This window comes from Crocodylus porosus, unplaced genomic scaffold (genome assembly GCF_001723895.1).
Source record: "Crocodylus porosus isolate Cpor-Errol unplaced genomic scaffold, CroPor_comp1, whole genome shotgun sequence".
NCBI classification, from domain to species: Eukaryota; Metazoa; Chordata; order Crocodylia; family Crocodylidae; genus Crocodylus; species Crocodylus porosus.
The window spans coordinates 55,034,225-55,056,128 of NW_017728943.1; the positions used below are offsets into that span (position 1 = coordinate 55,034,225).

A 21,904-nucleotide genomic window follows, 5' to 3' on the forward strand; every position below is an offset into this window, starting at 1 on the left:
ATGTGGGGATTGCAAAAGGAAAATGGTCTGGAGCAGCAAAGTCCAGCAATCAGCACACTCTCTTCTGTGGGGGAGGCTGGAGGACTATATTCTCTTCTGAGAAAAGTCATGGCATATACAGACATTTGCTATCCCAGGAGAAACTCTCCTGGGAGTGAGTTAACCCTGGTCATTCCCAAGTTATTTTTATCCTGGGAGAAAAGCCATTTTTACCCTGGGAGGAAAAGGAAATATTTGTACACTTGTGGTTTCTCCTGGGGGAGCAGTCATCACACCAAGCATCATCAAGCCCTTGCCTCCACCACAACTACTTTCATACCAGTGCAGAGGCCATACAGTTAAAACCACATTAGTTTATTTTATGGGTTTCTAGACATTTTATACACAATGCAGCAACTTTGAAAAACTGCAGCAAACACTGTTCACAGCATTTATCTCAAATAACATATGTTCTGTTGCATCACACATGTCCAAAAACCTAGCAATTCATATAGAGTAAATCAAAGGCACTAGAATAACATGCTTTTTCTGCCACAAAACATTTCAGTTGGAAAGCCTCCATAGTATGAACTGGCTGGCTAGTTTTATATTCAAGGATTAGCCCTTCACCCTTAGCAGTTTTAATTGTTTTCATATTTACAACTTTACCATTATTGCTAAAATTTGTGCTTAATCTTATAGTAGCTTCAGTTGGAAGCTCAGGAACCACAGTTTTTAGGTCTGTTGTTGACTCCCATCCAAAATTGAGAACCATCATAAAGACTCTGTCTAAGCCATCTAATTCCCTCACATATGCAAAGACATTACTGTCATTCCAGACATAGCACATCCATCCCCTCTGAATGGGCAACTCATTGTTATGAAGTAGAGTTAGCTCTCGATACAAATTCAATGTTGAATTAGGCTGAGTCCTTTGAATCTGTAACAAAATTGTCAGTATTAGCACAATCATTTCTTCTTCACTAGAAACCAAAAATGTTCCTTTAAACTACTGAAGTTCTTGCCACATGACCCCTACACATCATTTAAAATACCACTGCCAAGATTATCCTCTTCACCTGTCTTCTTTTCACTCCCTCCCTGCTCCCCTCTCATATCCCTCCATGGATTGCAGGTGAAACCATATATGTTCCTTCCTTTTGACAACCTTCCCATACTGATCTGCTCTTGAGCATGTGCAGATGTGCGGTATGTGGAACCACACACCCATCTGTGACAACACACACTGCACATGCAGGTGTTCTGTGGGATGGGGGGGGAGGAGGAATGTTGACCCCAGGAGATTCCATGGTCAAAAAAAAAAAATCACACCAGAAAAAAAGCTGGGTGGCACACATGGCAGCATGCACCACTCAAAACTGGAGCCTGGCTGACCAGAGCCACACTCCACGTGCCAACCAGGCTTCCTGCTGCAGGAGCACACAGCTGCAGCTCTCAGAGGTCCCCCAGGACTCCAGGTAAGGCTGCTGGTTCCCTACCCCACCAGGGTAACTTGCCACACCAGAGCACAAGGTACAGGCATTACCTGGGGACAAGTAGCATGTGCACAAGGTGTGCCGCTGCTACTTGTCCCCAAGGAAACATATTCCTGCTCATCTGGATGCATCCTTTTTATCCATTCCTTCCTTGTCACTGTACCATCCATGGCAGATTTCTTCCCTCCTATAACTGCCCTTGCTCCCAAACCTGCTAACATACCATGAAATCATAGCTTTCAAATGACAGAATCAAAGACGTGATCTTGTTGCCATTGATTTGAAAGGCAAATCTCCAGTTGACTTCACTAGTGCAGATTAACCCCACAAAGGCTTAATTTCTAGTGCCTTTTCCTCACTACTGTTCGCTATTGTGAATCAACAATATTTTTTGCTTGATCCACTTCACATAAAAGTTGTTACCACAGCTTTCCTTAGACAAACCAACTTATGCAAAGCCATAAATACATCTTTGTTGTTTTAAGGCTAAATGTAAAAGCATTCTTACATTCATCTAAATTTAGAAGTGGAGCAATTCAGCTAACTGGTGAGAGAATAAGTAAATTAGAAAAAAATATCTCTGACATCACTGTTCTGATGAAAATGGCTATAGATATGAAGGACTTCTTGCAGTAAGGTTTCTTTCATATACAATTTGTTCTGGATATATAAATCTTTGGGTTTAGATTCAAATGAGTTACAATTAGCCAAATCCCACTAAGCAAAATACATAAGATAACAAACTAGATTAATTTATTGAAATGACCCCTTTTGGAATTCATTGGGTTATGTCCATGTCTTGAATACTTACTTCAACATTTACATTTTGATAGTCTGGATTAACAGGTAACCAGGTTACATTGCCCTCACTAAAACCAGAATGAAGGCTGCCATCCCATTGCATGGGTGACTTCTCTGCAAAAGTCATCTTAAAAAAAAAAAAGGAATCAGTCAAAAATACATATGTACTACAGCATGATCCAGATCTTTCCAAGATTTTTTTCTTTATGTCAAGACTCTCTAATCTCTGAGGTGGGAAGTGTAGTTATTCTCCTGAGAAGACTGTTGTGTGTAAAATATTTTATGTAGTGTCTAATAACCACTCCTCACCCAAATGAACCCATAACCCGGTGACCAGGGCACTCTCCAGGAAAGTGGAAGATGTGCATTTGAACAGTATCAGGTTAAGTAGGACACAACCTGGGCCTCTCACTTCCTGGGGAGTGTTCTACTAAGTAACAGGTGGGCATGATTATCACTACAGTACTACCTCCTCCAGCTGTGGCCTTTTTAAAAATAAAGTGGCCACAACCACATTCATTTTTCAAAAAGATGAATCCTCTACATACTGGGCGCATTCTGAAAATGTCTAATGAATAAGGCCCATTAGAGGTAAGGAAGCACTGTCTGCCTTCTGGGTCCCAGACAGGCATAAGATAAAGACAGGCACTGAGCCTTGCAGACTAAGGGGTTCTGGATCTGCGCAGAATGACAACTTTAGGTGCCTGGAGAACTTCCAAGTCACCTGGTAAGTTTAGGCACATTCAGAGTTAGAAGCCGAACAAAAGGTTTTTGGATCATGGTATCTGACTTGGGCTTCAAGTCTATGTAAATTCTGCTTTAGGTACTTAATTCTTTTACTGAATGAACCCTAAATTTTTAACTAATAAATACTGTAAATTGTAGGCACCATTGTGAGATTTTTTAAGGCATTAGGGAAGGACATTTTTAAAAGTATTGTTTTGCATAGATGTGTAATATCAACACTATCCACCAGAATTCAATATTGTGTAACCTTGTGGCAGGGGTGGGCAAAATACAGCCCACAGGCTGGATTCAGCCCACTAGGCCATTCTATCCGACCCGCAGGGCCCCAAAAAATATTTAGAAAATTAATGCGTATTTATCTGTCATTGGTTCCTGTCAAAGATGAAAGGAGCCAGGGGCAGTAGGTCCCAGGGGAAGCCCCAGCAGGCTCCTGCAGCAGCAGGGCCCTCCTGGCCCCACCCTCCCAGCCAGAAACCCCAGCAGGGGCTTCTGGCCTGGGACCATGTGGCTCCTCGTGGCTGCACCATCACAGGAAACTCAGGTAAGGGGGGGGGAGGGGAAGGGCAGGGAAGGACCACAGGCAAGGAATGGGTTGGTGCTGAGCATGGGGAAAAGCAGCCCCTCCCCCGCCCCGTGGCCCGCACGCCTTGCTGCAGCTGCAGCTGCTTGCAGCCCACGCAGGGCTGTCCTGAGCAGGCACAGGCAGCCCCATGTGAGCTGCGAGTGGCTGCAGCACATGATGCAGGCGGGGCCATTTTTCCCTGCACTCAGCACCAGCTTGTAACCCAGCCCTGCTGCCAGCCTGGGCCCTGTGCCAGCTCTGGGCTTGCTTGTCAGGGGATGTGTCATGGTGGGAGCAGCTGCGCCCTCCTGCTTGCCGCACCAGGCAGTGTTTGCTGCTGCTGCCTGCCCAGAGCTTCCACATTGGGCTGCACAGAGGCGGTGGCAGGAGCTGCACTGCAGCCTACAGCGGCGCAAGCTCTGGGCAGGCAGCAACAAACACTGCCTGGCGTGGCAAGCGGGGGGCACAGCTCCTCCCACTGTAACACAGCCACAACGGGCAAGCCTGGAGCCGGCGTGGGGCCCAGGCTGTCAGCAGGGGCGGGTTACAAGCTGGTGCTGAGCCCGGGGAAAAGTGGCCCCGCCTATACCCTGTGCTGCAGCCACTTGTAGCCCACATGGGACTGCCTGTGCCTGCTCAGGACAGCCCTGCATGGGCTGCGAGTGGCTGCAGCAAGAAGCACCGGCCATGGGGTGGGGAGGGGCCACTTTTCCCTGCGCTCAGCACCAGCTCATTCCCTGCAGGCAAGCGTGGGGTCAGGCCTGTCCGCTGCCCCCTGCCTCTACCATGGGACTAAGCGGGACACTGGGAATGAGCAGGCACAGGAGTCGGTGGGAGTATGGGGTGCACACCGGTGTTCTGGAGCCAGTGCTGGCAGGGCCCAGAGCAAGGCAGCAGGAGTACAGGGTCCCAGTCGGCAGGTGCTCTATGGAGCCGGGCCAGCTCCCCTCCCCCCCGCTGGTACAAGCCGGCCCAGCCCAGCTCCACAGACCCCTGCCAGCCTGCACCCCACTCTGGGCCCCACCAGTGCTGGCTCTGGGACATTGGTCCCAAGATGGTAAGCAAGGGGTGGGGCACCTTTCAAGGGGCAGGGCTACCCATGCAGCCCCCAACAGCTTGCCAAAACTGGGTAAGCGGCCCTCCACCTAAAATAATTGCCTGCCTTTGCCTTAGGGCAATATGTCAAGCAGCCCACTAATGATGGGAATCAAATATTTCCATTACGTACCTCCTTTACAATACATTTCTATATCATCCACTAGGATTTCCTCTGAAGTAAAAAGTAGGTCTACAGTTTTTTTCAGCCAGGCACTGACTTGAATTTCCAGATTTAATCTCAATCTGTTTAACTGTGCTTTAAAAAAAAAGTGTGCAACTCAAAGTGTTTCGTGGGCAAAGTAACTAGTCATGGGCAGTAACTGCTTCAAGTATTTTCAAAGGTTTTTCACACTATCCTAGTTGAAAGGTGACCAGATCTCCTGGAAATGATAGATCACTCATTGAAAAATAGCAAGTAATTATTGCCAATTTTCAGTAAACTAGCCCCATTTGTAGAGCAGCTCATTGAGCTAAAGAGTCTAAAAGAATCGCAGGAGGATCAAAAAAGTACTCAGTTTAGCGCTTTGATTCTGAGAGTAGGACTGTGGAGTCTATATGTGCACTTCCTGTGATATATGAATTAATTGGTAGGTTTAGAACGTGTATGACTTCTGCAGCACATAATAGCTTGCCTATGAGGAGGCACCTGTGAAAAAGCACATCATCCCCGGGAACTCCAGGATGCACTGAGCCTGAATCATCTATACAGTCTTCACTCACGTTTTCTGATGCAATGTTTTCCATTCCTATTTCTTCACCATAGTAAGTTGTAGGTGTACCAGGAAGTGTTAAAAGGAGCATGTTGATCACATTAAGGTACTCTTTCCCAATTCGAGACGTAATCCGAACACTGTTAGGGTCTCCAACCTAAGCAAGAATAGTCTGTTATATTTAAGTACAGAACTAAGGTACACAATAACACTAAATACTTGCATAAGAAACTAGTTAATGAAAAACACTGTGGGCTAAATTCTGACCACTTGCAATCTGTATAAACTTGGATTCATTCTTTCAAATTATTGGAATTTATCTTCATTTACAGTGGTGAAACGGAGCAGACTCTGGCCCTACATTTCCCTTATTAAGTGATGCAAGTTAAGAGTGCCAGACAGACAGTAGCCCCAGAAGAGGTTTCACACTGCTGTAATGTCCAATCACTTCCATGCTTTGCAATCAAATTGCTCAAAGGATAACTGCTGTTTCCTCCCCAACAGATATGTTGCTTTCTGCAGAATAATGGCAACAAACTGTTCCATTATCACAGGATATGGAAGAAAGATCTTTTCATATTAAGGAAAATTATCAAATAAACTTAGAAGCCATTCTAACCAAATGTTAAATTTACATCTTAGGATGCATTCTATTACTCAAGTACACTAGACACAGTCTGTTTTGATTAACATACTGACATATTTTATCAGCTTTTCCCCTTTAATTTTCAAAAGCTTTCTATATCCAACCCTGGCAGTGCAAACAGTTTAGAAAAAGTTAATCAGGTTTCTCTCTCTTTTTTTCCCCCTCAGGGAGAAATATTTTATTACTTTGTTTATTTTGGTGTGTTCTACTCAACACAAGTGAAGTCTAGAGACAGTGCCAACAGCATGACAGCAGTAAGCAATGATACATTAGGATCTCAATCAACAGTATCTTCTATTCTAATGCAAACACCCTCATAGTTCTCACACGTTTCCACGGGTGCATTTTTTAATGATTTCTTTTCTTGCCTAAATAAGGCAGGGTTTTGCGGGGGTCATGTCCACCCTTTAGAGCAGAGGCAATGAAAGACTCACAAGCACTGGAAGCAGGGATCTAAGAAGAGAGTAGACTTGGGCAGCTAGGTCTGCAGCACAAACTAACAAAGGAGAAATTAGAGGCAGAAATGTAACCAGCATTAGGTCAATTCAGTACCCATATATGATGTGTGTGTGGCGGGGGGGGTCACAGCCTCTATTTCTGTTCAAGAATTAAAATAGTACACATCAAGCTACTTCTAATCTGCCTGTAGGTTTGGAAGTAATGGCCTCTCCTCTCCCATTTACTTGGGGACTGTAAAGTAAAATAGCACCTTGATAATGTAAAGCAACATTTTAAATGATCTTGTTTGAAAGCTAGGCAAAATTACTGACACCTGAATGTAAATATGCTCAGGATAAATTAAAAAGACGAGCCACAGCTAGTACTGCAGTGTCCTGAGGATATATGACAGGTTCCATAGATTCAGTGGTTACAGAACTATTAAGGGCTTGATTTTGCTCCCCATGAAGTATTTTTTTTTTCCTGTGAGCTTCTACGAGCATGATCAGGCCTTTCACACACCAGAACACTTACCGCCCAGTTTGGCCATTTTCCTTTAGGCATATTCTTCATCCACAAGGACACAGTTTCAAAAATACTATTGCCTGAGAGGTTTTTCATATTGATGAGATAGAAGTTGAAGGGAAAATCTGCTTCTCGGACAAAAGACGTTCCATAATACATCATTGTTTCTTCTATGTTTTCCAGATCATTGGCCTCAGTACCCATAAACCTGTAGAGAAGTGCACAAGTAGGTTTGTTTAAAAGAATTTTAAATCAGTGTTCACTCTTATTGCAACTGGAATCAAAGAAAGCATGAATCTAAGAATAGACCCTAACATATCTAACAATTTAGCATGTCTTCAAAAAGAATTTGTTTTTCTTCATGATCTATATAGGCACACGTATATTTTGTTTGGTACAAAGGATCATATAAATGGCTGGTATTCTTCCAAAATAGCCGTTATAAGTCTTTATCATAATTTATATCTCAATAAAAGACACAACTGACTCCATTTTCCTCTGTTAGGTCTACAAAAAGAGACTGAAATTGGTACGAACTGTATTATTGTACTAATTCCTTCCCCTCATTGCTTTCTATTTAAAATGGGAAGTATTTAAATAACAGTTCATTATGACCTTGTCATGAGTCCTATGTATGGGATAGGACAATTCTTTGCATACAGAGGATCTAGCCTCTGCGATCCCAGTTCCCTTCATAGTAATAACTAGAACAGCAGATTTCCTTAGCATGACACAATTTTATGAGAAGACGGAGCCCTGGTCTTCCCTGTCCACTCTGCCCACATGCCTAAGAATAGATGTAATATTGGTACTTTGCAACACTATTCACTGTGAAGAGCAGGCTCAGAAGGTACCTCATAGATCTTTGCTCTCCTGAATGCACAAACACAATAGGTCCCAACCTAGACCATAAATATTGGCCGTGTTCATAACCCAACAATGACCTGGTATGTTAAGTAAGGAGAAAAAAGAAGGTCTTAACTTAACTACTGTGTGTTATAACACAGGACCTGCTTCTCCCATGGTGAGAAGGCAGCTTCATATTAAAAGAGAAGACCAATAGCCAAAATACTGTTACCTGTATCGGCCGGGCTCACTGCTAAAAAGATCCATAATGTGCCGGAAACCACGGACAATATCATGCATGCCAACTTGAGTGCTGGTATAGTCATGATACAGTTCAGAATAGGCAGTGATGCTAGTCTTGAAAATAATATAATATTACACCATTAGCTATCCAACAGTTAAAACTTCTAAACCTCATTGAATATGTAATCTAACTGTGTGCAAGAAGAGGGAGTAAATATTTAAGAAACAGAAGGAAGAGTCAACACCCAAAGGTAATTTATATAACTCTGTTTGAACACAAAAGGTACCATTCTGGGTAAGACCAACAGTCCACATAGCTCAGTATCCTGTCTCCAACACTGGCAGGGGTGGATAATTTCGAGGGAGAGCATTGAACCCTGCATATCTAGAGTGACCTCTCTCCTGTTCATTACTGTCCCTGGTATCCACCAACGTTGGTTAAGATATGCCTGAGGATACAGCTCTGACTGTTCTGTTTAACAACTATTAATCGACCTATTAGCCATAGATTTGTCTCGTCCTTTTGCACTAGTTTGCACTAACAAACAGGACACAAGCTATACACCTGATTGCTGAGGGAGACAATGCAAATGAAATTCTCATTGTGACTTGCAACAGCAACCACATTTGTCTACACGCATATCTTTGTGTCTATTAAGCCATGGTACTTCCTCTCAGTGTTGGCACCACCTGCTGACTGTGCTGGACCCACAACCCCAAAGAAAGGCAAGTTGTATAAATAACTGGTTTCCCACATAGAAAGCTCTTTTTAAACCTAAGTGGAATTTACTGCTGATACAAAACAGCAAATTAAGACTGTGATTCCCATTTTAGAGGAAAGTTTAATAATGAAAAATGAATCACCAAAGATGAGGAAAAAATGAAGTCAAATCAGAAATTATGTTACCGGATTTTGGGATTTATTCACTTGAGGTTCGTCCCTTAGGTTTGTTGCTTCGAGAAGAAATTTAACATCATTGATGCTAAATCCATCAATGCCCTTGCCCAGCCAGAACCTGATAATATCCTGAACACAAAATGGAGGCAATTCATGATGAGTCTACCTCTTTCAAAAATCATAAACAGCAAACATTTCAATATAGTTCTCTTACTACATACCTGACAATACAACACTCTTTATAAACCACAAAGGAAACATCTGAATTATTATTCAACCATAAAAAAAACACACCAGTGCCTGGCTGCTCTAGGATTCAAGAACTGGCAGAAACAGAAAAGCACCCAAAGCACAGAGGAAGCCATCTTTGATCTGGTCCATCAATGGGAGATTCTCATAGTGCTGTATCAACATCCAGTAAAGAAGTAGAGTCAGGCAAATGGCAAGGCAGATCAGGGCAGCACATTGAAAAGTCAGTTTATAAGGTGCCACACTGCCCTGCCTTCTGCTAATAAGGACGAAGTGAGGGAAATTAAAATGCCACACATACTGTTAGTGTGCACCCTTCAAACCTATGCATAATCAGACCATGTTGATTCAAGTGCTCAGGAATCTACTAATCTACACAGACTTTTTGACACTATTTTTCTTTCCTTTTTACAAATAAAAACACTTTTCAATCATCCTTCTTATTTCTATTATCAAAATCATTCTTATTTTCAGACTTGATGTCTGGGAAGCAGTGAAAGGAAATTACACATGATTAAGCAAGTTAATGGTTATGGATCTGTGATTTTTTTCATTGCATGCCGAGGTTGGCTTATCAGTAAGATTTCATCAGACCTCAACAGTTATTTTATTATATCAATTTTAATTCTTCTAATTGTAACATATGAGTCTAATAGTAATCTCTGTGTCAGTGTTACTTAACTAGGAAAAGAAAATCGGTAATAAAGCATTAAATCTAATCTCTTTTTTTCCATATGCAATATATTTTCACAAGCTTATTTACCAGTACAAGATACGGTCAAATTTAACTAATCTGTGTAAAAAAATATTTATTTAGTAAATAAGTATTCTACCTTACTGATTTATTCCTACCTACACAGTAATACTGAAAACAACTACAGACAGGTCTCATTAACTGCTACTAGGGGATTTCTTGTACTGAAAAAAGAGGTCCACGTTGAGCACATGTACATCATAAAAAATAACCTTGCAATAGGCAACAGCGCAAACATCGAAGTCTGCGTAGGTCATGAAAACCCTTTTGCAGAGGAGTGTGTAGCACACTGGTAGGGAGCTACTGAACCTTGCACTGTTCCTATTGCACTTATTTTAGATGCTCTGTGGATCAAAGACTTCAGTCTCTCTTGCGAAGCTGCCCAGATCTCTAATGAATTCACAAAGCCACAGACCTTTGAAAAAAGAGTATCAGTGTTAACCAACCATTTCATCATCTTGCAATGTACTGAAAGAACTAGTGATGTTGACAAACACTTTAGAAATGAATTAGATGGTAATCATCCAGAGTGCATTTCTCCAAGAACTCCAAGATGCTGTAATAGAAAGTGTGCCTCAGAGTATATGCTCACACATAGAATCAAGACAAATAATCAACTTGAACTTGTCCTCTTGGCTGCTCACAGTGTGAAGACTCTAAAACCACACCTAAACCTAAAGGACCAAGTCCAAAAAAAGGACTCAGGCATCTCAATTGCACTTCTGGTAGAACTGAAGTGCTGAAGTCCAAGCAAGTGATCCATACAAAATCCACCAAACCACAAAGCCACCTGATTCAGTTGTGCATGCTCAGAATTGCTATTCACTTGACTAAAGCCAGCATTTAGGAACTAAATCCTGCCTAATTTTAGGTTTATGTATTCTATCCTGTTACTGTATGACGCAGAAGCAGCCACAGGCACATGAGCCAGAACCAAGGAATCCACCCCCAAAGGGAGTGCCCTGGGCTCATGCTCTCTGTCCTTCTGGCTCCATGACTTGTATTCTTTTCTGCCCAGGGGTCCTATCAGCTACAATCTGACTAAAAAGTACTTTCTTCCCAGTCTAAGTAACAGCCTGGTTGTTTGGGCACTCTCCTGGGAAATGGAAGTTGTTGGTTTGGCTGCGCAGAGGTGTAACAAGCTCTTTCAGTGCCTAGGATGGGGGCAGGAGAGGGATTATGCTGACTTCTCGACTAGGGACAGAGATTCAAGAAGTCTGAGTCTGAATTGATTCAGTCTTTGCAGGTTAGTCTAATCCCTGCTCCAGCTAGAGAGTAGAGGGGTGGGGTCATCCCTGTGGCTGGAACGTAGAGCCCTGCCCAGCCCGGAGAACATGCTGGGATGCTGAAGGACTCCGGTTTAACTTAAACCAGGTGGAGAACAAAGGGGGAGAAGACCCTCATCTGTCAGGGCTCTCCTCACTTGAACAACAGCTGCTACCACTGCTGCCAAGCCAAGTGAGTTTGTGGCTCCCATTCCCAGTCAGGTGGGGACACAGGAACACTTTGTGCCCCTTGGCTTAACCCCTTTTCAGATCTGGCTCAAGCTACTGTGCATGCAACACAGAAAGGAAGAGTTTAAGTGTATTCAGCTATTGAAGGAGCTGCACTTGAATTTTTACACGCTCTACTGTAGTCATATTCCTTATTTGAAAGGATTCAAGGCAATACAGTGCTCCCAAGGATTTAATCTCTTATGTTTGTTCCTCTTTCACATGAAAGTAAATTTAATGTAAAAAAGATTCTAGACGTTCTATAATGAATATTCAAGTATACTACAGAAAGCACTGCTAATTGATACCCCAGGGCCAGTAGCCTGTTGGTAGTTTTAAAATAATTCTATCAACTCAGGGATTGGATTGGAGAATAACAAACATTGCACATATATTTAAGAAAGGTGAAAGTAATCTGGACCTAGTACACTTTGATTTTAGTACTGTGCAAGTTTCAGGAACAAATTTTGAAGGAAAGAATAATTAAAAACATAGAGTTAGGTGGAAACCTGAATAAAAGACAACAGGGGTTTACCAAAGGCAGATCATGCCAAACTAATCTGATGCCAACTTATCCTTTCTTTGAAGACATAACCCATTTTTAGGTTTAAAAAAAATGTGGTAGAGTTCACCTATCTAGACTTCAGGTAAGCATTTGATACAGTGCCACCTATGAAAATTTATTAGAGACCCTTAAGATGCCAAGGAAGGAGAAGAGTTAGTTTGAAACTACAGAACAATGTTGGCCACAGGACTAAATGGATATCAACTGACCATAAATAAATTTAGGCTGGAAATTTGGAGAAGGTTCCTAACCAGTAGAACAGGACCTGGAACAATTTGGCAAATTTAGTAGGGACAAAAATGCCTAATTCCTCCTTAGATACAGCTTGACCAATTAATAAAAGAGATTATATGACATGTTAACTGTGACAGCAAAGGGCTGGATTCCATGACCTAAGAGCTCCTTTCCACTGCTGTGTTCTTCCTGGCCAGCATTTGACATTCAACAGCTGTGAAACTGCAACAAAAGGGCCCCTTCCCATGGTGTGCTGCTTTATTTTTTCTAATTGGAATTGTTTTAATATTATGACTATGACTCTGGAAACACTGTAGCTTAAATGACACTAGAAAACAGGTATATTTTCATATTCAGTCACATTCAGACTCTGATGTCTGAATTATCTGCACGTGTTCTAATCCTTGAATTAATTTCCACTGGATTATCAAGCGACACATTAAAAAATAATCAAGGGAGAAATTACGTTCTTAAATTCAAATGAATATAAAACATAACAATTTCCTCACCACAGGAGTAGAGACAATGGATTATCTACTTACATGTATTTCTTCTTGCACAGCAGTGTTGCGAAAATTTAAATCTGGTTGTTCATTCCCAAATTGGTGAAAATAACACTGCTTTCTCACATCATCATACTGCCAACTGGAATTCCCATATACACTTACCTGGTTACATAGAAAACAATATCACTTATCAAATAAAGTGGCAGTCAACAGCATTTGTACATTCTGTAATTAAACACAGTGCTTCAAACAAGAACATAGTATGGCATACTATACATAGATGGCATTTATTTCCCATTTCCCTATTTACAGTTAGCCTGGAACTGACAGTTTTCATTGTCCAAAGATAAATGCACAAAGTAAACATGAAAGGTAACTCTTCTAAATCCAATCAGCTGAACCCATTTTTGCATTCCATATACAAAGTTTTGAAGCCAATAGGAGCTCTATGTGCTCATCACCCTTCCAAATCAGATGAGGAATACAAAATGGAAGTTGCTTTTAACAGCCTGTTACATTTTTAATGTTTAATGTTCCATCACTCTGAAGAGAAAACATACCCTTTTTCAGATGTTTCTCCTTCTTAACATTAAGCTGCTAAGCATTGTTTCTGTACAAGTATAAATCTTCTCCCTACCTATACAAGAATACACATATTTTTCCCTTACTAATACCATCTTAGTTAATCTGTAAAGACATAACTAATAGCTGCATATGTTCTTTTATAAGGGAATTCTTTATTCTGTTCCAGTTCTGCCTGCTCTTTGGTAGTTGTTATCTTTATTTGGACACATTTATGTTTTGTCAGACATATTTTTTTGACCGCATATTTATTTATTGAGATCCCAAGACTTGTTTCAATATACTATGAAAATCTGCTTAATTTGAGAGTCCTAATACAAGACTAATTCTTTTTCATTGCAATGATTTCCTAAACGTATTTAATGCTATTTAGGTGCTTTTTAAGAATTTTGATAGTAATAAAGAAGGGCTGTTAATAAAATACCATAATAAGTGCTATGTACTGAGCCAGAATTCTCTTCCTCTTCGTTTGTTGGAGAAGAATATAAAAGAAAATGACAGGTTTTTTGCTTTATGAATTATTGGATACTCTGAACTTAAAAATGGCATTTAGTTTTTAAGTCCTTACTTGTTGCTAAAAATAGCTGCTCACTGCTTTTACCAACAACTATGGGTTTTTTTCCACTATCTTGAAACTTTTATTGGTCCTTAATTTTGTTAAACTCATTGCAAAAGCTGTATTGGGGACTATGTTGACCTGACAGATCCCTTTTAAGATACCAGTAACAGTGAATATTTGAGAAGGCTAACCTCACTGCTTCTGTGTGCTGTAGAGTCCAGAAATTAAGCTGTTATTAAATTAAAAAATTGAAGCCAGTTTTATAGCAAAACAATGTTAGTGATTTGTAAGTTTGGTACACATTTTTAGAAGATGCAGGTTTGTATCCTGCAGTATAATAATTCCGATTTCCAATTAAAATATGGAAAACAAGGGGAATAATTTAGTGAGCTGATTTCCAGCATTTTCACTAACTAGGAAGGATTTTAAAAAAAGGAAAGAAATAAGTCAACAATGCACTGTTCTGTTTTTCTCTGAAATCATAGTTGGCATGGATAGAAGACAGCTGTGAGAAAGCTTCCAAAGTGGAATACCCATATACCAATGGGTGTTATAGTGAATTAACTGCACAGAATAGTCTTTTTCTGTGTGACACCCTTAGAAAGAGGGAAATGCAGCATTAAGGGTGAGGAACAGCATCCAGAACAGATTAATGAAGACACAGAAAACCAATGCTGCCTAGCTGCCTAATTCCTGTATTTTAGTTGAACAAGTCACGTAGGGACAAAAGTTACTAATAAAACAATATGTTTGAATGAAACATCTGCTATTTGTGGCAAGCACTATACTGTACCTTTCTGCTCACTGTGTTTCAGTGATTTGTTATTCACTGTAATCTGTAAAGGACAGAGGCCCTGTATTTACCCAGTTGTTAGGAGGGGTGATTGTACCGTCAGCCTGTGCACAATCATGCCAGATGTAGTAATCCACATATTTCCCAGTCCTGTTGCGACTCAGCTGAAACCAACTGTGTTTGGCACTTGTGTGGTTTGGTATTAAGTCCATTATCACCTTTAAGCCTTATGAATCAAACATGGAAACGATTAAATCCAAGTAACCCAAGACAGGAATTTCACATTTACTAATGTAGAATTCAAACACATACTGAGGTGTTTTACAGGACTGTAATGTCCTGCAGTTTTACAGGACAGTCTTCTGTCCTGCAGTGTTTAAAGTCTAAGGACTGGTCCACACTTAATAGCCTTGTTGACATAGCTATACTGGTCAGGAGCATGAAATAATGCCCTTAATTGATGTAGGTCTGGTGAGAAAAGTCAAAGTACAGCCTCAGTTCTACTAGCCAAGGCTCCTTTTTTACCCGCTCTCAATATAGCATATTTTGTTCAGGGAACTGATATGAGTTACACCAGGAAAAAGTTTTCTTTTGCAGACATAACTTCAAGTTACCTCTGCTAGCAAAGTTGTTGGTTTTTTGGGTTTTTTTTTAAACTATAGCAATACTTTTATAGCATAGACAAGCCTATGGCTACAATCCTGCAGATATTGCTACACTTGTTTACATTTGCATATGCAAGTAATTCCTTTGAAAGCAGTTAATTGCAGTCATATGCCTCCTTCCTCCCTGGGAATTTCCAACCAATCAGAATTTTTTCCACAGATCTATGCATGTATGCACTTCAGAAGGAAAAGATTATTGGACCTAGGGTGACATTTCTGGCCCAAAACCATCTCATCATCCCAAAACCAAACTCCTACAAGAACACTATTGATTAAGGCGCTAAGACAGAAATGCATGCATCTCAGGATTTAGTTAAAAATACTGATGTAGGTACCAATAAATACAATCTCTTGAAAAGGAACACTGCTTGTTCCTAAAACAATATGGAAAGAGCTTTAAGTTGAGACCACCTGAGAATCTGCTGAGAGATACCTGGATCTACAGAGGCCCTCTGCTGCTATACTGACTTTCTGTTCCCTTTCTGGATATAGTCCAAATTCCATGAACCACCAGTGATAATGGAAGACCACCCAGGCTGCAGAGTCGTACTTGATCTGAGCCTTCAAGAGGCCAAGAAGCGATGCCTTTTTCACACCAACCCACCCTTGGTTTGGCCAGGCTCCTATCACCAGTGCCAAGAGAAGAGGCTAGAGAACTAGCGTTACAAAGAGAACTGCATACATTTAAAGCCAACATAAATTATTTAATGCAAGGCAATCACATTTAATTACTGAAACAAGAGCAACCTTTTATTCCCTGAATGACTATTTTTAGGAGCACCGCTATTTGTCACATCTCCAGATTACCTTTATCATGAATAGCTGCAATCAGGTTTTCAAAATCCTTCATCGTTCCAAACATAGGATCAATATCACGGAAGTCTTCTACTCCATACCCAAAATCTTTTATGGGAGATTTATAAAAGGATGTTATCCAGATTGTTTTTACATTTAAATACGAGACATGGTCCAGCTTTTCTTGGATACCTGTGAAAAAGACAAGACAAAACAAAACCTCTTGCAAAGACAAAACAAAGCAACTACAGAAAAGACTTAGCACCTGAGTTGATGTTGTCATAGACTTTCAAACTGCAGGATGTGTGTGCGTTGTGGGATATGTGAACTCCTTTCTTAAGGCTAGAGGAATCTTGAAACTCTTACATTATGGTACAAAGTCACAGAATGGGAATTGTTGACTGCCATTAAAATTCTTTATCCAATAGCAACTGAGAAAGATTAATTCTAATAAAATGTATTAGTTATCTCATACTTTCCATTTTGTTAGGAAAGGAATCCTCACACCACCTGCAGAGGCAGGTTAGCACAATATAAAAACAAATGACCCTGCCTTCACCTCCAGGTAGATGAAAGACATTCTCTTTTAAAAATCAGCACTTTTGCTTAGTCTCTCACTCCAATTCTCTCTTTTGTCCCTGAAAAATCACACCAGCTTTCATCTTCTCAGTGAAGACTAGTGTATTTTCCTGCTACATTGCAGTTCTTATGCACCTTTGGAATTTTTTTCATTTGTTGCTTGCTGTTGAAGAGTGCCTACTACCTTCCTTTACTGTGCATTTTTGGAGTAAAAACTGCAATTCAATTGAGTTTGTAATGTTTGGCACCAGCTGTTTGTATCAGATACACTTGGAGATTCATCATCTGAAATGCACAGAGAAAATACTTTTTTCTTCCCTGGTTCAATTGGTGTTGGCTGGGGGAGGACAAAATAGAGCTCGAGGGCCGGAGCTGGCTTGCCACGCCATTCTATCTGACCTGTGGGACCCTTCTAAAATTCAGAAAATTATTACCTGTCAGTGGCTGCCTGTCTAAAAGCTGATGAGGCACCAGGGGCAGGAGAAGCCAGTGGTAGGACCCAGCAGTGGCATGAGTAAGGTCCATGTGTCCCCACCCCATCCCATCCCCTTACCCCCAGCCCCCAACCAGAAGCTTCAGCCTAGCAAAGGCTTCTGGCCTGGTGACCTTGGGACTATTCCCCCACTCTCCTTCTGTCCAAAAGTAAGACCGGATTGCTTGGGGGGGAGGATCGCCAGCGCAGCAGGAGCCAGCCTGGCCTCGCTGGCATCATGCAGTTCCCAGCTCCATGGCTGGGACTCCAGGATGTAGCAGAAACCAGCCCCACCCAGCCCAGCCCCTGCAGTTCTCAGCTAGTTCTGGTGCCATGAGGTCCCAGCCATGCAGCTAGAAACTACATGGTGCCAGCTGGGCTGGGCTGGCTCCTGCACCACATAGTTCCCAGTTGCATGACCAGGACTGCATGGTGCAGCAGGAGCCAACTGGGAACTGTGGAGGCTGGGTCAGGCTGGGCTGGCTCCTGCTGCATCCTGCAGTTCTGGCCATATAGCCAAAAACTGCATGCTGTCAGAGCAGCCGGGTGGGGGGGGGGGGGTGAAGCAGTGACATTGGGTAGGAAGGTAGGGAAGTGGCAGGGGAAGGGCAGCAGGCAGGGGAAGTGGTGGCAGTGGCAGAAGGCGGGGGGGCAGAGTGGCAGCTAGAAGGTAGGTGGGAGCTCAGAGGCAGCTGAGCAGGAGTGCAGGGCCCATGCCAGTGCCCCGAGGCCAGGACTGGTGGGGGCCCAAGACAGGGCAGCAGAAGCATGGAGCCCGAACTGACAGGGACTCAATGGAGCTGGGTTGGCTCTGCCCCACTCCCCGCTGGCAGCCTGGCCATGTGCAGTCCTGGGGCTTGCCAGGACCACACACCACTGGGGGTCTTCAACTGCCATGGTTCATGAGTGTCCCAAGGCCCCACCACCCCACCAGTGGTGCTGCCACTGGTGTCAGGGGCTGTGCATAATGAGGGGGGGGGGAGCGTGTTTGTAGTGTGGGTCCCACATGCACACCCCACCATACACATGCACCCACACCCCCATGCACATCCCACACTGTTACCCTCCACATACTCCAACCACCCTCTTCCTACACATGCCACCCTCCCCCCACACACTCACAACCTCCCACAAGCCCCATATCCACCTACACCCACATGCTCCCCCACCCCACGTACGTGCACCCACACCCCTCCACAAACCCCATACCCACCCACACACACCTATCCACCCCCTACAAATCCCATACACACATTCATACTCTCCTCCACACCCCACATACACACATACCCACAACCACAGCCCCCCACAAGCCCTATGCCTATGCCTACCTCTACCCCCCAAACTTCTCCACATCTCCCCACAATATACAAAAGTAAGACTTCATTTTAAATTGTTATGCAATTACTTCTATGTACACCATGCAAACACCTAAAACAGGACAAAAATATTTTTTGAAATCAAATTGATGCATGTTGTAGTAGATGCTTGATTTTTAGAATATAATTTGTTTTTTTCTGGTTCCAAGATGGCAAACCCCCTTGCCAAAAGGAGTACTTCCAGGAGCAAGCGGAAGGACTTCCAGTGGCAAAGGTCAGGGGTTAGGGGGAAGGACTTCCAGTCCCAAGGTGGCGACCAGGGGGTAGGGCTGCCATTGCAACCTCGAGAACTCACCAGAATTTGTTAAGCAGCCCAAACACTTTATCCTCTCCTACCCAACTTGCAGGGAAATTAATTTGGATTTCAGTTTTGTAACCTCTCTCTGCAGTATTTCACCAGAATCCCAGATCTGAAGACTGGTAAACACAGGGAGGTTTGAACTTGATTTTAAATCTAGATTTGAATTTACGAACATGGCCCATTCTTGAGGGGGTTTTTTTCATGATAATCATGGTTCTAGCTGCCCTGCCTCTTTCTTGACATACAGCTGCCACTATATTAATTTCCATATTACTCTTTCCAAAAATAACATTATGCCATGTAGGGTATAATGCATATAGCTTCATGCTAGCAAGGTTTGAGCACAACAAAAACACAAAGCAACTCACCTTTCAGATCACCGTTCCCATCCATGTTGGTGTCCTTGAAAGAACGAGGATAGATCTGATAAATGGGACTGATTTGCCACCAGCCCAGACACTTTGGAGACAGAGCAATAATTGCAATTGTAGCACATACAAGCACTAGCGCAGATGCAATTATAAGCCAAAAGAGGATTTCCCTGGTGACTCTGTACCGTGCCTGACAGGAGAACTTAAGCAAGACTTCCTTAGGCATTCCTGCAAAAGGCTTCAAAACTTCACAAGAGGGCTCCTGTGTACTTTCTGGGTTGATGCCAACAGCACATGTTTTTGGCATCTCTTCTTGGCAACTGGCATTGGTCTCATTTTCATCCACAGTCTTCTCCTGAACAAATCCATTGTTTTCTATCCCTCCTTTCTCATTCAGCTCAACAGAGAAGCTTTTAGTTTCCTCTTCAGCCATTTTTGTTTGGTATGTCTTGTCTGGGGGGGGGTCCAGCTGCAGCTGGGAGAGGTGGCAACTTACCTTTGTTCAGGGAAAATGGGCAGTTATGTCATTAGCATGGGGTTTATAATAAACCTGACCAACCAGTCAAAGTTCAGTGAGAAGGAAAGGGCAAAGTGCTCTACTCCTTGGCATAATGGACTTCTCTGATAGTGAATGTCCTCAACTAAATGGTAAAATATTACAAGGAAGTGCAGACTTAATCTTGTCCAACTGGGATGAAAGCTTACTTCTTACATTGACTGATCATAGATGAGGCTTCAGTTGCTCTCACACACTTATTAGCCCTACTAAACTTTTATTGCTTCTCACAGCCCTGAAAAGGAGATGGCCTTTGCTTCAACTTCTAGCAAGAAAACATTTGCTTAGCAAGTCCCAGATCTCTTGAGTCAGGAACTTCCTGGTGTAAATCACTCTGAACAGTATTAGAGAGTGATTTAATCAGTCATGAGAACAATTTGCTGACACTTCTGGCACAGAAATAATAGAACAGACTAAAGCATGTTATTCCTGAGGAGAATCCAAATGTCTGGATAACTTCAGGACAAGCACAACACATTTTTAGTGATGTTTTTGTTGTCCCAAATGAAATGATGTGAGATACCAGTTAAGGAAGCAGATGCGCGTTATCAAGTACAAGGTCCCCCCCATGATCCACTGTGAAAGGGATCACCGCTACTCATGTATAGACTCGAGTAAATGGGGCTTGCACAGAAGCAATAGATGGATGATCTATTAGGCTAAAGTACACATAACCCTATTCGCCACAACAAAATTTGACTGTTCCAGGTTGGGTAATGGAAAATCACCCAAAATGTCCATAAAAGCCACTAAGCCCCCAATCCTGCACAGATTTACACAGGTGCTTTATATACTGTGAGCCGCTCAAGCCAATAGCCCCACATCAAGTAGGGCAGATCCTTGGCTACTGTCATATGTCACAGTATCTTTGAAGTAAATGGAAGACATATAAGTTATACTTGTTGAGGGTCTGCCCCACCACTTGTAAAGATAAATGCAGGCCTAGGAATACACAACTGGGAGGTCTAAATCCTTCTCATGTATAGGTTGTTGGCTTTAGCCTCTCAATAAGGCAGCTTTCATTGTTATAATAAAAGTAAAAGAAGTGTTTATAAATATCCATTGAATTTGCAGCCAAACTGATGCAGTGCGGAGGTTTACATTCTAATGACAAGTATTTAGTGTGTAATGCTGATAATTTTTTTCTGTGATTTCTCAGTCAGACCTGAGGGAAAAAATGAAGTACTTTTTATTTGGAAATTGTAATCCTTCCCTTCCTTTTTCATTACCTAGTCCTAATGTGATGCCAGAATCATTCCAACTGTTCAAACTGAGAGGGATGAAGCAGACAACCACCTAACAGCTGGAAATTTGAGAGTCATTTGAAATATTTTCAGGGTTTCTTATGCAATGGGGGAAAGTGATGGATTTTAAACACACAGGAAATTAATTAAAATAAATTCCCTTACTAGTATTTTACAGGACCCAGTATCCTTACAATCCTTACAGACAAGAGTCTGTAAAAGTTTCCATGGTTTCCATTTTATAAGCCTGAGATACTATTTTTTATTATGTTTTCTGTGAAACAGTAAATAGTCTCCATTTACCTCTGGGCTTCATTACTCCTTCCTCTAATACTAGTCTCATTTTTCCCCAAACAGACTGAGAAAGGGAAACGAAGAATTTACCCTGTCAACCATTTATCCCTGCTCTCTATCTGTCTTGCTTCTTCTTCCTGCCTGCCATTGGCCCAAGAAAGGCTCCTTTGAATGAGAAAGGACAATGACAGCCTGTTAATGGGAGACACAACTGAAGTGTCTTGGAGGGAAGCTGCTTGGTGGAACCTGGCTTTTTCACTAGAGCTCTCCTTACTAGTAAATGAAAGCTCTTAATCTCCTTCAATTGTCTCCCAGAGTGCGTCCCTGGCCTAGAAAGAAACCCCCATTCACAGGTATCACTGATCCCAGGCTTTTTCAACATGTCCTTCATAGAAAAACTCTCTTGTGGCTATGCCCACCACTCCTGGAGATGATGGGCAACTATTATATATGTCTAGACTCGTAGGCAGATAAGGAAGAGGAATGGCTCAAGGAACATAAAAAGGGCCTAGTCACCAGAATGG

The 21,904-nt window shown here is 42.2% G+C and overlaps 1 protein-coding gene across 1 annotated transcript; it reads right to left on the reverse strand.

The window, feature by feature from the left end:
* Positions 1-333: 333 nt before the first annotated feature.
* Positions 334-19,797, reverse strand: SLC3A1 (solute carrier family 3 member 1). The gene is made up of 10 exons (XM_019549376.1): positions 19,284-19,797; positions 16,197-16,376; positions 14,796-14,950; positions 12,827-12,952; positions 8,999-9,118; positions 8,081-8,205; positions 7,012-7,210; positions 5,404-5,550; positions 2,287-2,403; positions 334-919 (listed from the first exon to the last, which is right to left on the reverse strand). The coding sequence occupies exons 1-10, from the start codon at positions 19,717-19,719 to the stop codon at positions 479-481; spliced, it is 2,046 nt and encodes a 681-aa protein (XP_019404921.1). The 5' UTR covers positions 19,720-19,797; the 3' UTR covers positions 334-478.
* Between the last annotated feature and the right edge of the window lie 2,107 nt (positions 19,798-21,904).

Coding starts and splice junctions, on each gene's coding strand:
- SLC3A1 (XM_019549376.1), bottom strand. CDS start 19,719: ATGGCTGAAGAGGAAACTAAAAGCTTCTCTGTTGAGCTGAATGAGAAA. Junction 12,953..14,795: donor TCACCCCTCCTAACAACTGG/GTAAATACAGGG, acceptor CTATGTAACCAG/GTAAGTGTATATGGGAATTC. Junction 9,119..12,826: donor CTGTGCAAGAAGAAATACAT/GTAAGTAGATAA, acceptor TTTTGTGTTCAG/GATATTATCAGGTTCTGGCT.